Raw genomic sequence first — 15,614 nt, 5'->3', positions numbered from 1 at the left:
ATTCACACTTTGCGAGAAATGGGTGCCCTGGATGCACCTCTGCATACCACTTCGTGAATAAATGCGTGATGTTTGTGTTCGTTATTGTTTCATTTCCTTTGATAGTGTTCAACTGATACACTTAATAAAATTTCAACATATTATATAGATAGGTATAATTTTTTATATTGTAGTCCAAACTATGTAACATAATATGAAAACCTGTTACATAATAAATAAATATTGTTTGATTTGGCAAAAAACGTGTTATCGCTACCATCACTCGCGGGTGAGTGGACACTGAACAGGTCATGTTGTCACTGCTACACCTGCGTTTACTACTGCCGTTTAAAATATAGTGAATGATACGAAGGAGGTAGGCGTGCGGGCGTCGGACACTCACGCTGGTCGTGCAGCGCGGCGTGCTGGCGCGCGTGTTGCGCGAGGCGGCGCACGCGCCCGCGGCGGCGCGGCTCGCCAGCGCCAGCGCGGCGCGGTCGGCGGCGGCGCGCGCCACGCCGCGCGCACGCGCCGCCCGTACTCCTCCAGCACCTCGCACAGCGCCCGCGTGCCGCCCAGTCTGACACACATCATACATACCTACCTAAACCGAAGTGACCCCACCACTTACACCAGGGGTGGCTGGCGTCAACGTCTGAGCCGGTGGTTTCCAGAAAAGGAGCACAAATAAGGCCAGCAATGGATGGCGTGTTAGAGGCACATTAAATAATAATAATAATAATATCAGCCCTGTATTATATACTTGCCCACTGCTGAGCACGGGCCTCCTCTACTACTGAGAGGAATTAAGCCTTAGTCCACCACGCTGGCCTAGTGCGGATTGGTAGACTTCACACACCTTCGAAATTCCTATAGAGAACTTCTCAGATGTGCAGGTTTCCTCACGATGTTTTCCTTCACCGTTAAAGCGAACGATAAATTCACAAAGAATACACACATGATTTTAGAAAAGTCAGAGGTGTGTGCCCTTGGGATTTGAACCTGCGGACATTCGTCTTGGCAGTCCGTTCCACACCCAACAAGGCTATAGCCGTTTAGAGGCACATTACTATTGTTTTTTTCAGAAAATATGGTTTCTTTTTCAGGCATAGCCAAGTGGTGCCCTGCTCCTGACGCGATAAGTGAAGTGGGGCGGGCTAATCCAGAACGCTATATACTACGTGGGCTGCTATGGCGCATTTCAAAACCTTGTGAATGGTGGTCACTGTTCGGGAGCATATAAAATATATCCCACCATCAGTTAACATTAACTAATTTAGGTTCCCTGACCTGACGACTAGTCCAGGCCAACATCGTTGGTCAGCCCGGAGGACGGGCACTGTCCTTTGGTGTCATGACACGCCATGCCACTCTACTCACTTGTTTAGGATCTCGGGTCTCAGGCGCAGTTCGTCCTCGTACTGGCCAGATGTTGTCTCGTGCTGCATCTGGACTTCCACCATGTTCTGCTGCAATCGCTCATGATTGGATTCCACTTGCTGAAGCTTTTCCTTCAAATCCCAATATGCTGTGTCCTGTGCGACCTAAAAAAGTACAAACAAATAAACTTACGTTTGTAAAATTGAGTTTTCGTAGTAAAATAGTAATATTAAGGTGGTAGCTCAACGTCCATTTTCATACATTTTGTTTCGGCTTTAATCTGGGTAACTAAACAAGTATTGGCAAGTAAAGAATTTAAATTCACGTCTAGTTAGTGATTAGTTCAAGTTAGAATTTAATATGACGAAATTTTAAAGGCAGAAATATCCATGATTATTAATTATTTTTACATTTTTCTTTCAACTGCGAGAACTAATCACTAACTAGACGTGAATTTAAATTCTTTACTTGCCAATACTTGTTTAGTTACTCAGATTAAAGCCGAAACAAAATGTATGAAAATGGACCTTGAGCTACCACCTTAATCATTTTACTAACAGAGTAATGACAACTGTAAATACCTTCAATTTTATAATTTTTGCAGTTTCACGAGATATTTTGTCGCGTAATTTTTCAGCGTCTTCACTCATTCTCTTTCTGCTTGCTACTTTAGTAATATCGGAAACATCCATGTTAAAATATTGATACTTATGATAATTACGATGAGAACAAATTTTTTGTGAGGGTATTCAATATATAAATTCGTACAAGAGGCGATACTCTAAAATAATTATAGAATGGTTAGCTCACAAATCGTCGAATGGCGGGAAAGCATTGCACATAGACACAGAGTCTTTTATACTTTTTTAGACGAATTATTAGCGCCATCTATTATTGATTACCATAAGTCACAATTCGAAAAATGTTTAGGTATATTTGTAGCGCCAGTGATGGACAGTGTATTATTTTTATAATTTCGTTTAAATAAGTAAAATGTTAATGTCATCTATATACTATTTTATAAAGTTGAAGAGTTTGTTTGTTTGTTTGTTTGAACGCACTTATCTCAGGAACTACCGGTTCGAACTGAAATTCTTTTTGTGTTGGATAGCCTTCTAGCCTGGAGTACTATAGACTATATATCATCAAGCTATGACCAATAGGAGCGGAGCAGTAATGAAACATGTCGCAAAAAAGGGGAACATTAATTAGTTTTGAGAGCTTCCGTTGCGTGCGCTGCGTAAACGGTTAAAGTTATGCAACAATGATGTATGGCGGGATTGGTTCTCTTAAAAAGTTCTACGAAAATATATTATAAAACAAAGTCCCCCGCTGCATCAGTCTGCCTGAACGTGTTAAACTCAAAAAAAGTATTAAGATGAAATTTGGCATGGAGACAGTTTGAGACCCTGGGAAGAACATAGGCTCCCGGGAAAATATATAGCGTGACTTTTTTAAAAATCTAGTTCAAAAGCTAGTTCAATATACATATAGAAATATGTAAATTTATTTATAAAACTATTTGTTTTTATGGGCTAGTGTGCTAGACAGCTGTGTCATAGGTAGGCTGTCCCTGCGTAATTCTGCTTAGCCTTGTGTGCGTGCATAATGATACTATATAATTGTTGCACGGTTCTCATTAAATTTCGAAGAGAATTTAAAACACAAAATCGCAATGGTGCTGTCTTACTAATATATATTTGAATGTCGATAAGTAGGTATTTTTGTATTTCCTTTACTAAAAAACACAGTAAGATCAACTTTTTACATGTATTGAAACAATCACATGCTTGAGCGTAAAAATCAATAAAGGATCTCAGAATAATCTTTGATGATCAGAATTATCTTTTGTGAACATTACAATTTCGAAGGCCAATAAATTACTACGATTTGCTTATCGAACCACTGTATCTTTAAAAAAAGAAACCTATACTTAAGTAAACTGTTGCTATACTTTAGTTAAGTTAGTTTTAAAATACGGATCTTTAATTCGGAATCCTTTTAATAAGTACTCGGTTCACATTAAACGTATCGGTAGTGTGCAAAATACATAAATGTCTTAATAATATAAGCTACTGTATTGGATATGGCAGTCGCGCGTCGACGCCTACAATGCCAGTTGTCTGAGTTATGAGGCTAGGTGCAAAGCACAGACATGCGGAATTAATTTATTTTCACAAAATTATATATTCATTAATTGATTCTCCAACTATTGTCACTCTTTTTACTGTTTAACACGTAATTCGAAATGCGTACTATCCGAACATTTTTGTGCTTCGTATTTATATTAAAAATACATAAGTACATTATACTTATTACAATCACATTACTAGAATGCGTCGCTCGTGCAATGATATTTGTAACATGTTTGTATAGCAATTCAGTGAAGTTTATAATAAACGTGTAAACACTGTTGACTTCGGTATGAAATTTTAAATTTTGATCTTTTGTAGAAAGATTTAACGACAGGTTGTTTAGTCGAACTTAATCTTAATATTTGTATTAGTTTTTGCACGGTGCCGACTGCCGGTGAACGGCAAATTTTGAATTAGCTGGTCGACAAGGAAACACGCTACGGCATTGCAGTTGTACTTTTATCGTTGAAGTTTAGTGATGCCACGTAAGCGGTAAAAGAAAATACTAGTGGTTTTGTAGATTTTTGAATAATAATACTGATTTGACTTTAATCCACTTTAGTCCTAAATGTTTCGTTCTTCCCGAGACTGCCAGTAGGAGCCTAAAAATACGAAAAAATCGTTGAGATTCGAAATTGAGACTCCTGGGATGAATGTCGTTAAGAATAGACCGTCCCGAGATCCGTTGTCGCTAAAATTGCTGATATTGCAGGAGCCTGTCTTTCCCGCAAATTTGGATGTTTATGAATTTTACACATAGGTAGTACAAAGGTACTTTATAATAGCACTAGGCGAGTAGTAGTAGTGAGAGCCGCAGGGGTAAGAAAACAACTGTTGCGCTTAATAATATCTTATTGGTATATTTACATAGAGGTTGACACTTATTATTATGAGTTAGTATACGAGTATATACAGATGAGAGTTAGGTTGGTCCACGAGCGCAGCGCGACTACGCCACCTCCACCGGGGTTTTCTTGGACTCTGCGAAAACGGTTAGTATGATCAGTCATTTTAATACAAATAGTGTTCGCATGTACCTACATAGATCATTTTATGGTTCAAACGTTCAAAAGTAACGACTGAGTATAAGTGAAGGACATATGAATCGGTGAATCATAACGTGCACTGATAATATGGGTCAGTTACTTGGAACTTAATTTGTATGTTTAAGGTAATATCCGGTATCTAGTACTTACGAGAGTGTAGAGTATTGTCCGTTCATGGAGCAATTTATGAAATTATGATAAGGTTTTAGTTGCGGCTTATAGTCCTTAACTGAAGTAATAAACATAGGTAGTACAAAATTTTATATCTTTCATATTTTTTGGTTAGTTATTGAGAACGTTGAGAAAATACCTGCCCAATTCTTGTAAAGTTGCGTATCAAGAAAGAAAACAGTATGAGGATTGAGGATTAAACTACACAGAGCCGGGCCAGTGGACAGCACCCGCCTTAGGGAAGACTCACGGTAGACCGTAAGACATTCAGCTGGCACACTCACCGCCAGAGTCCGGTCCGATGGCGGGTGTCTCGGCCTCGTCCCATGGCTGCCGCTCGCTGCTTGCGAACACCAGGAACACCGCGTTGCAGGCCACGTACACCGCTGCCGTTGTGTAGAAGAACATGCGCCACACGCCCTCGTTCGGCTACACATACAGTGATTAATGTACGTGTGCAACAATAATAATACTAATAATATTAGCCCTGTATTATATGTATACTGTCCCACTGTTGGGCACGGGCCTCCTCTACTGCTGGGACGGATTAGGTCATAGTGCACCACGCTGGCCTAGTGCGGATTGGTAAAGTTCACAAACCCTCGAAAACTCCTAAAGAGAATTTCTCAGGTATGACTATGCAGGTTTCCTCACGATGTTTTCCTTCACTTTTAAAACAAGCGATAATTCACAAAGAATACATAAGTACACCATTTTCTAGAAGAGTCAGAGGTGTGTGCCCTTGGGATTTGAATCTGCGAACATTCGTCTCCGCAGTCCGTTCCACAACTACTAGGCTGACGCCGCTACTACAACTGTGTGCACAATACACATTAGTTATGTATTCATTTCATTTAACGAGAGATTGCATGTTTGGTTTGAAGGTATTGTTGCTGTATAGTGGTCGTGCGGTGTGGGCGGCGCACCTCACATCGTCGGTGAGGATCAGCCCGGCCACGAGCGGCGCGAAGATGCACGCCACGTTCGCCAAGAAGTTGGTGATGGACATCAGTGAGCCGGCGAAGTTCGGTGTCATGTCGATGTGCATTAGCTGAGGAAATGAACGCAGCGTATAAATAAACACTTCGTTTTGGAAGTCTCGCTAAGTAATAGTATGGATGTGGTTACAGTCATTATAGATATACTTGAGACCCGCGCCGGGCTCAAACATGGGCTGTCGGTTCAAACATAAGTTTAAGGTATTGTGACATCCTGAGTTAAATAGGTTAATAGCCGATAGGTAAGTACTTTCGTTATGTTCTAGTATTAACTATATTAGTGAAAACTTCATTGAATTACGTTTTAATTCCATAAGTTGTTAACTTGTATGCAATATTGTTCTGTAAGTTCCCCAAAAATAAATAAGTTAAAATAAAACAAAAAAATATTAGTGAAAGTGACACCGTAATAATTATTGATACCTAATGGTAACAATTATGGAATAATAATTTTGTTACGATTATTAATTTATGTTACAAAAAAGAAACGTTATTGATATTTACCAAGAAGCCCGTGTAGTGGCCAGCATTGATGCCTACGGCGAGGGTTAGGATGAGCACGGCCACGGCGAGGTTGCCGGCCGGAGCGAAGGTGAGCGCCACCAGCGCCGACGCCGGCCCGAACGCGCCTGCCAACACACCGCGGCTCGCGTCACAGGGACAACACACGCCACCGATACAACACCACTGCTCGCTCTTCTCTGAGCGATGTAAATAAGTACTGGCTATGACCAGCACTCGACCTTTCTTTTTCGGGACATAGTAAACTAATAAATGGCCATTTCTTCATTTCTATTACTTTTACAGATCGTGAAGAAATTGGCTGTAGGTATTTAAATATAAACGATTTGAATATCGACTAAAAGTCTAAAATGTAATGGAATACCCAGAGTAGGTATGTCTATTTTTTTTAACGGCTGATTCTGCATTCAACACTGGGAGGAACCTGCGAACGGTACACTGGTTCCCCCCGGCTTAACGACTGCAGGGGCCAGGAGGAAAGTGGGAGGGAAGAATAGGGAGAGGAGTGTGGGGGAAGGAAGAGAAACTACCAGGATGGCCGGAAAGGAAAAGGAGGTGAAATGTTCTACGAGTCCCTGTCAGACCCCCCGTGTGAACTTACAACCATGGGGATGTAGGCATCACTTTTAGTGACCCGCGACAAATGTCCCCCATGCAGGGGCGTGCATTCGGTGTGAAGACCGAGCGTACAAGAATCGCCTCGGGGGGGCGGGGGGGGTATGTATATTAGGTATAACAAGAAAACGAGCATTGTACGAGTACAGGACATTTGTAATCTTTTCATAGCTATAACTTAGGAAGGGTGAAAGTTAGGTTATTTATAATGCTTGGTGAGAAATCTGTGAATTAATAAAATTTATAATAATTACGCGAAAGGGTTGGGAAGTCCAACCAAGGAGGCTCGTCATAGATATCATAAATATTTTTTATATACTTACTTGCCCAGAATATGGTGGAATAAATACAAAATATATGTAAAAAATCAGTCCCTTTTAACCTTTCTTGGTCACTAACTTTTATGCTGAATTCGGCGTTTAAAATTTTACACATATATATTATATGCTTTTGTTTTTGTGTCGGGTTCTCGTCTCTTTAATAGTAAGTTATGTTTTTTTGTTGGTATCTGAATAAAATATATTCTTTATCGCAGAATTTCCACCGCAACCAAATACTTAACGAAACGGATCCGTGACTAACCTATGGAGTTGCTCAGCTTCCGGCACGCTGTTATGCTCAGCCACTGCTTCTTGAGCGTGAGGTCAGAAAGATATCCGAACACGAAGCTCAGCAAGTACATGGCGATGTAAGGCACCGCCGACAGCATGCCATTCTGCACAACAAACATTGTTCACACTCGGCGTTCAGCGACATATAAACGGGGCAGGTCTAGATCATGCAAGGCCGTACCGTGGTGATGTCGACGTCTAGCACCTGGCTCATGTACGAAGGCATCTGCTTCATCACCGACCAGAAGCCCCAATCTTGGCCGATGTGCGCCACCATCAGCGCGATACACGCCGGTGATGTCAGCAAGATTTTCCATGGCGTCTTCGGTTTCTGTTATTAAAGGATCAATACTACATAGTATAACAAATGCCCACATAACGCATACCTTAATAAATATTAGTGTATCTACACTGCACACATTTATAACGCTATTTGATACAATTGTAATTTGTAAGGTTAATGAAACAGCACAGACGAACCTTGTAATCCTCATCTTGTCCGATGGATGTCTCTATGTAGTGCCGCTCACTTTTGGAGATGTATCTGCTCTGATGCGGGGCGGAGGCGCCCACCCACATGTAGACAGCGCACCAGACAGCGCCCAGCACCGCGTTAACGTAAAAGATCATGGGCCAGCCCCACGCCTCCGCAATAAACCCTGACACAATCAGCTGTAGCGCCGTACCCAGCTGAGCGCCTGCACAGTATACACCGCTCAATCAATAACATATTCCTCAATTATTAGGTAAGTGTAGTATTGTAAGGACGAGTCTAAGAGGTGAGGTGACTGACCGCTGTATATGATTGTGCCGAGCCGACTCTTCTCGTGCAGTGGCACCCACTTGCCGATGAGCGCGTGCATGGCGGGGAAGAGGAAGCCTTGCGCGAGTCCCTGTACTGCGCGCAGTGCGCTGGCGGCGCCATACCCGCCGAACTGCACCGCAAGCGGCATTAACGCCGTCATCATCGTGGTGCCCCCCACGGACACCCAGACCAACGGCTTACCTCCCCAGCGCGCCGCCAACTCGCCGCTTGGCAGTTGTAGCACGATGTATCCCCAGAAGAAGGACGATAGAACCACGCTCTGCATGCTTACTGACCATTGATCCTGCGCCGATCATAATATTTGTAATTATTACAACATTTAGGTATGGTGTGGTCTACATCTTACGTTGAACAAGACAATTCGTGTTTTTTGTTTGTTGTAATAAGCGATAAGTAGCATGATATTTTTAAGCGAACCAACCGACGGTTACCGGACACTCACTTTGGGAGCGGCGTCGTCGTTTATGGCGACGATGGCCATGCTCATATCCACGCGCATGCAGTAGCACAGCAGCATGCTGGTGAACAGCAGAAACACCTGCACGTGCCGCATACCCAGCCCGCCGCCTGCAACACAAGCCGGCGTTACTTCACACGCCACTTCACTTCTTCCTTCACTCACAATGCGTGTCATGACACTCACCGCTTTTCTCGTGCGTGTCCGGTAATGTTTGTGTCTCCATGAGTGCGTTGGTTTACTACGTGAATTTGATGTGAGTTGGACTGCGCCGACAGTGGGTGGCTGCGCGTGCGCGAGTGACTAGCTCTTGTGTCCGCGCCGCATGTTATACCACGCGGTGCGCAGTGACGTGTCGCGATTCTTCGCTCCTATCTGCCAAATAAGCAGATTAATGCCGATATTCAACTAATACTAGGGTTGTCAACCATCAAAGTTTTTCTACGGATTTGTCCCAGTTTTTGTTCTAAAGACGTTCATTTTTGTTTTAACCCTATAAAATAAAGACAATTGTAGTACATTATCCACTCATGGGGTGGATTTGATAAATCTTTACTAATTTCATTACATGCATTTGCTGAAATATGAAAACTGAGTTAAAATTCCACCAGTGGGTCGGGCTCAGTAATGATGACCCGGGGCAGATGCTGTGGTTGAATTTCATTATATTATGCTAGTATTAGGTATTTTGTAAAAACAGCGTGTAGTGAGGCGACTACAGACATCTAGGCTATAACTGCGCACTAGTGTGACAATCGAAAGACTTGGTGCCGGATACCGATCAGCGTGATATACCTACGTAATATCATTTACTTGTAACTGAGTGTAGTTCGTTTCACCCATATTGTCATCTTGTGGCGCTAGTGCAGTTTTCACTGCGAATACGGAAGTGAGACCCTTTAGAGTATCATAATTCATAGCAGCTGTTAACAAACCACATTTTCGTTTCAAACATATACTCCTTTGTTTACTTAAACAATTAGTTTATCAGAACATAAGTATTTGATTTACCGTCACAGACGTTCTTCTATCGGCAAGGAAATTGTCTAAGCAGCCTTTACGTAGAACAATATCATCTTATTCTCGGACCCAATCTATATGGCGTAATCAGACTATAAAAATTGAAGGTATTCTAAGCAGTTGACGTGACTGCCGCAGGAGGGTGTAAGTAAATATGATACCTAAGTCAATGCGTTTTGTGCCTGTTCGCTACCTACTTCAGAGTAGGACATATTTTTTTAAGTTATTTTAAGGCCAAACATTTAAAAATGCGTTGTTTTAAGTTGCTACGGCATGCATTAAAATGTTGGAAAAACAAATATTAAAGTATGAAATAATATTAATAATCTTAAAGCAGTAATACATTTTACCTTTGCTGAACATGACCTGATTGTTATATTATTATAGTTTTCCTTCCTAAGACATATAAAAGTGCTTGCAAAAGAGCAAACTCCTGCTAGTATATTATAACTGTAAGTATAAGCGATATTAATCTTCCTTAATTGGTTTCTGTATTATACGCAGGAGACTTCCAGGTATTCAGTATAAATAAAAAAAACACACGTATACTATTTTATTGACACCCCATGAATCTAGATAGATACATTTTTCTAAAAACAACTTTATAAATTTCGATTACGTTATCCGATCGTGTCGATTATTTCAACATGGCATGACGTCAATGGACACCAAAGCTAGAGCCTGTCCGCGACTCTGCGCGTAATCATCGTTCCGTTGCCATTTTGCACACTTTAAAAATAGGTATCTACTAGTACTGTATCGACATCTGATAAAGATCCTGTTAATCAGCTAATAATTATTTTTAATAAGAGGTATGCGAATGATGAGACGCGGAAGTCTAAAACAAGCGTATCTGCATTACAAGTTTTCGATTTGTTTTGCTACTGTTTGGCCGAAACATAGTAAGTAGCGCTTGATTAAACTACTACTTTATACACCAGGTAACACCAACAGCAGAGAAGGTTAGAACGGGTCCGTTATTTATTTAGTTTTATTTATCTAGGACATACACAGCCATTTACTCAATTAAATTACAAGTTAAAAAGTGACCTATAAGTCCATTTATAATTATAAAAACGTGATGCGAGCTAACAAAAAGGAGACAGTGAGATAAACTAATATTACTGATTGGCGTCATGTATTATGTTTTTGTAAGTAAATTACAACGAAAATTCACAGAAAATAAATTTAAAGAGTTCAATTATATTAAGTAATAGATTATTAATCTATATATATAAAAATCAATTGCTGTTCGTTAGTCTCGCTAAAACTCGAGAACGGCTGAACGGATTTATCTTATCTTGGTCTTGAATTATTCGTGGAGGTCTAGGGAAGCTTTAAAAGGTGAGAAAAATTCGAATAATTGCCGGGAAAATCCTCAAAATAGCATTTTTCTATTTCCCATACAAACGTTTTCTAACTAATACATAGAGTCAATTTGAGCTTTATTGCTATTGTATAAAGTTCACTGTTGTCTAAGCAATGTAGGTGTGTTCCTAACATCAAAGCAGTGTGCGTTGGAGCACAGAATATAATAATGTAATGTCGCGTTCTGAAACTCAACAAAAGTGATATCGCGGACCCGACTAAATTGAACAGTCACAAAATTTAATATATCATTAGTTATTTGGTTGGCTTCACGATATTATTTCTTTTGTTTTACTTTAAAATGCATGTTTTCGTTATGGACAATTTTTGAGCTACTTTTGCATATCTATACTTATAATAAATCTGTAGAGAGGTCAATTCTGTACATGAAATATATTTCCAAAATAACTGGGGTGATTAGGGATCGATACTGATGCCAAAAATGCAATTAGTAAAATTTTTGTCTGTCTGTCTGTATAACCGTTATAGAAACAAAACTACTCGACGGATTTTAACTTAACTTGGTACAATTATTTTTCATACTCCTGAGCTGGTTATAGTATACTTTTCATCACGCTACAATTAATAGGAGCATAGCAGTGATGGAAAATGTTGGGAAAACGGGAGAAGTTACTCCATTTTTAAGCTTCCGTCATTTCGTGTGCAACCTTAATGGTTAAAAGTTCCTTCGATTTCACCAGGATCCCATCATCAGACCCTGACCGGACAATCGGACCACCTGCATACCACCATAAATTAAAAACATCCCGACAAATTGAGCACCTTCTCCATTTTGAAACCCGAAATCCACGCGGGCGAAGCTGCGGGGTCGGAAACTTAGTACATAATATTAATGTCACATAATAAACATAAACCTAACTAATTAAACCTAAGTAATTTTTCACAATTTTGTAATCTTGATAATGACAGTAATAAGATTAGAAAAATAATTTTAACAAAAAATTAAATCACCTTCAAAAACCACTCAAAACCAAAAAATAATTTCACATAACAGGTATAGATTTTAGCGGTGTAAAGGTAAACACCGCTGTAGAGGAACAGATGATTACGTTCCTCTATGGAAGGGAAAGATTTCCAGTCAGGCAGATGTTGCGCCTGACCGGCCGTGGCCCCTCCGACGGTTCCTATTCGGAGATGGTATATATTCTACACGTCGCTCAAATTGTGCAAACGTGATTCAGGATCGATGTCGCCATCTATTGTGATTGCTGTGTGATTATCACTCCAGTTGTGTCACTGCATCGATCCTCTTGTAGTTCCGGCGATGTTGACAAGATGGCGGTATATGCACTAACTGTACCGCCACATCACTCCCCCTCGGAGACCGGAGGTCGAAAGTCTTCAGGTCTTCAGTCGAGTCTTCGATGCTAATTGTAGCTTGCCAGTGCCACAGAGATGATGCCCCAGTGAGTCGGGGTGCAGATGCCCCAGTGAGTCGGGGTGAGATGCCCCAGTGAGTCGGGGTGAGATGCCCCAGTGAGTCGGGGTGAGATGCCCCCAGCGAGTCGGAGGTGTGGTCCCAGTGAGTCGGAACTGGCCCTAGTGGGTCAGGGCTGTGCGCGGGTGGTCAGCTCCTTTGAAGCGAAGCTGACGGGTGTTCGATTCCAGTGAGTCGGAATCGATGCTGCGTCCTCTGCGATGAGTTCGGTGCGTCACGTGGCTATACCACGACAACCGACGAATGCTGCCCGTAGATGGTCCGGCTGTAGCGCAGTTGTGCCGTGACGTTGGAGCCGAAGTCCGTGCAGAAGTGCCAAAGGTATCAGGCTTGCATTGGCAGCATGCATGTGGTAACCTTAATTGCTGAACAGTGCTGGCTGGCTGTGCGAAGTGTTGACTGGCTGGTGTTGTTATTAATAAAGCACTTGATGAAACTTAGATAAATATATTCAAAGAGATAAAAGGGATTGTACGTTAAAACAGTCAGAGACAAGAGAAGTATAGAGAGGGACTTAAAACTAGTGATGTACGCTGACCGGTGAGCTGTCTATGGGTCACTGGTATTTGCGTTTACTCCAACATCCTCCCTTGAACGCAAACCCATTGCAGTGGTGAAGACACGAAGCTTACAGTGGGGAAGGCCCTTAGTTAATGCATCAGCAATCATCTTGTCAGTGCATATATATTCCATTGTAATTTGCCCAGCTGCAATTTTTCTTTAATAAAATGGTATCTGACGTCTATGTGTTTGCTGCGTGCTTGATAGGCATCAGAACCTGAAATACTAATAGCACTTTGATTGTCACAGTATATAGTTATAGGCATTTCAGAAACATTTTGATGGATGTCATTTTCAAGTTGTTGAAGCCAGAGTGCTTCCTGTGACGCTGAGGCCATGGACATATATTCTGCTTCAGTGCTGGAAAGAGCAACTGTAGATTGTTTCTTTGAGTTCCAACTTATACATGCGCCGTGAAAAACAAACAAATATCCAGTACATGATCTTCTATCTATAGTGTCATTGGCCCAATCTGCATCACAGAATCCAACAATATTGTTACTGGTCTTTTGAAAGTTAGCTTCATATTAATTGTTCCTTTTAGGTAGCGAAATATTCTTTTCACAGCAATCCATTGTTGCATTGTAGGATTGTTATTAAATCTGCTTGCAGAGTTAACAGCAAATGTTATATCCGGGCGAGTACCTTGTGACAGGTATAGTAGGCAACCAACAGATTCTTGATAGGGAACATTTTGCAGAATTTCATTTTCATTTTCAGCCGGTTTCAATTGAGTTCCAGCTTCAAATGGTGTTGTGACAGGTTTGCAGTTTGACATTTTAAATCTGTCTAAAATTTTCTCAATGTAAATTGATTGATCCAATGATATTTCATCTAAATTATTATTTTGTGAAATTTTAAGTCCAATACATTGCTGAGCTTTGGCAAGATCTTTCATTTTAAACTTTTCTTGTAATTTTTCTTTTATATATGTTGCAGATATATTATTATTATTAAAAACAAAGTATATCATCAACATACACTGCTATAAATATTATATCATGCTCATTATTAAGTCTGTAGTATATGCAAGGATCTACCATTGATCTCTTTAATCCAATCTCTAAAAGAGTGGCATTGAGCTTCTTATTCCATTGACGGCTGACTTGTTTTAGGCCATACAGGGCTTTGTTAAGCCGACAAACTTTATTTTCTAGCTCATAACAAGGTGGTAAAGTCATGAATATTTCCTCTTCAACTTCTCCTTGAAGAAATGCTGTAACCGCATCCATCTGATGGATTACCAGTTTGTATTTAGCTGCCAAGCCAACTAAGTATCTTATTGATGTATAGCGAACCACTGGAGCATAGACTTCATGATAATCAATGCCTTTTGTTTGTTTGAACCCCTTGATGACCAGTCTAGCTTTGTATCGCACTATGTTTCCAACATCATTTCTTTTGTTTTATAGACCCATTTACATGGAATTAACTTTTTGCCTGGAGGTAAGTCTACTACAGTCCAGGTATTATTTTCAATTAATGACTGATATTCAGTTTCCATTGCCTTTTTCCACAAATCTGAGGCTTCACAATTTAATGCTTCAATATGACTTTGTGGCTCATTATCCAGGAGACTCATAGTAGACTCTGAGTTTAAACATAAAAATGAATTTAGTTCAGAATTATTAGTGGTTATAACATCATTTTCATTATTTATATTTTGTTGTCGGTTTAGTCTGGGTCTTAAATTCATATTAAAAATCTCTGGTGAGCTAGAGCTATCTGTAGGTATGTAGCTTTCATCGTTTGGGTCTTCATATGAGCTTGAATCATGATCTGTACAGCTTGTTTCATTATTTATTTCTTCAAAGTCTGGTTCTTCTTGAAAATATGTAATGTTGGTCTCATGACTATAATTATCTCCATTTGCTTCTAGACGTTTATTTACATTAAATTTCTTAATTTTATTTTGAGATTCATCAATATTTTGGTTGAGGCTTTCTTCTAGAAATACTGCATCTCTACTCATCATAATTTGCTTATTTTTCTCATCAATAAAACGATAACCTTTGGTGCAGTCGCTATATCCAATGAATGTCAATTTATGTGATTTGACATCTAATTTGTGACGCTTTTCTTTTGGAATATGAACCATTGCTGGGCATCCAAATACTTTCAAATGACTAAGGTCAGGCTTATATCCAGTCCATCGCTCTTCTGGTGTTACTTGTGGCAGTGAGCGAGTCGGTGATCTATTGATGATGTATGCTGCAGTTGCTATGGCTTCTGCCCAATACTCCTTCTGTAAAGTGGCATTAAATAACATGCATTTAGCTTTTTCAACTAAAGTCCGGTTCATCCTTTCACTTACACCGTTCTGTTCAGGTGTGTATGGAGTACTTGTCTCATGCTTAATACCAAAGTGTTTTAAACATTTGTCAAACTTGTGGTTTCTATACTCTTTTCCATTGTCAGTTCTGAATATTTTAATTTTGCAGTCCAATTCATTTTCAACTTTATTTT

General features: G+C 40.3%; 2 protein-coding genes across 2 annotated transcripts; both read right to left on the bottom strand.

Annotated features, from left to right (window-relative positions):
* Positions 1-378: 378 nt before the first annotated feature.
* LOC115441496 lies at positions 379-2,311 on the bottom strand. The gene is made up of 3 exons (XM_030166310.2): positions 1,941-2,311; positions 1,360-1,523; positions 379-559 (listed from the first exon to the last, which is right to left on the bottom strand). Exons 1-3 carry the CDS (start codon positions 2,049-2,051, stop codon positions 379-381), a joined length of 456 nt encoding a protein of 151 aa, XP_030022170.2. The 5' UTR covers positions 2,052-2,311.
* A 2,017-nt stretch (positions 2,312-4,328) lies between these two features.
* Positions 4,329-9,079, bottom strand: LOC119192276 (putative inorganic phosphate cotransporter). The gene is made up of 10 exons (XM_037446102.1): positions 8,927-9,079; positions 8,726-8,850; positions 8,251-8,566; positions 7,938-8,155; positions 7,639-7,788; positions 7,429-7,561; positions 6,214-6,338; positions 5,643-5,762; positions 4,996-5,140; positions 4,329-4,475 (listed from the first exon to the last, which is right to left on the bottom strand). The coding sequence occupies exons 1-10, from the start codon at positions 8,964-8,966 to the stop codon at positions 4,444-4,446; spliced, it is 1,404 nt and encodes a 467-aa protein (XP_037301999.1). The 5' UTR covers positions 8,967-9,079; the 3' UTR covers positions 4,329-4,443.
* Between the last annotated feature and the right edge of the window lie 6,535 nt (positions 9,080-15,614).

Source organism: Manduca sexta, unplaced genomic scaffold, assembly GCF_014839805.1.
Source record: "Manduca sexta isolate Smith_Timp_Sample1 unplaced genomic scaffold, JHU_Msex_v1.0 HiC_scaffold_2554, whole genome shotgun sequence".
NCBI lineage: Eukaryota > Metazoa > Arthropoda > Insecta > Lepidoptera > Sphingidae > Manduca > Manduca sexta.
This window is presented reverse-complemented; position numbering and strand designations above follow the sequence as displayed.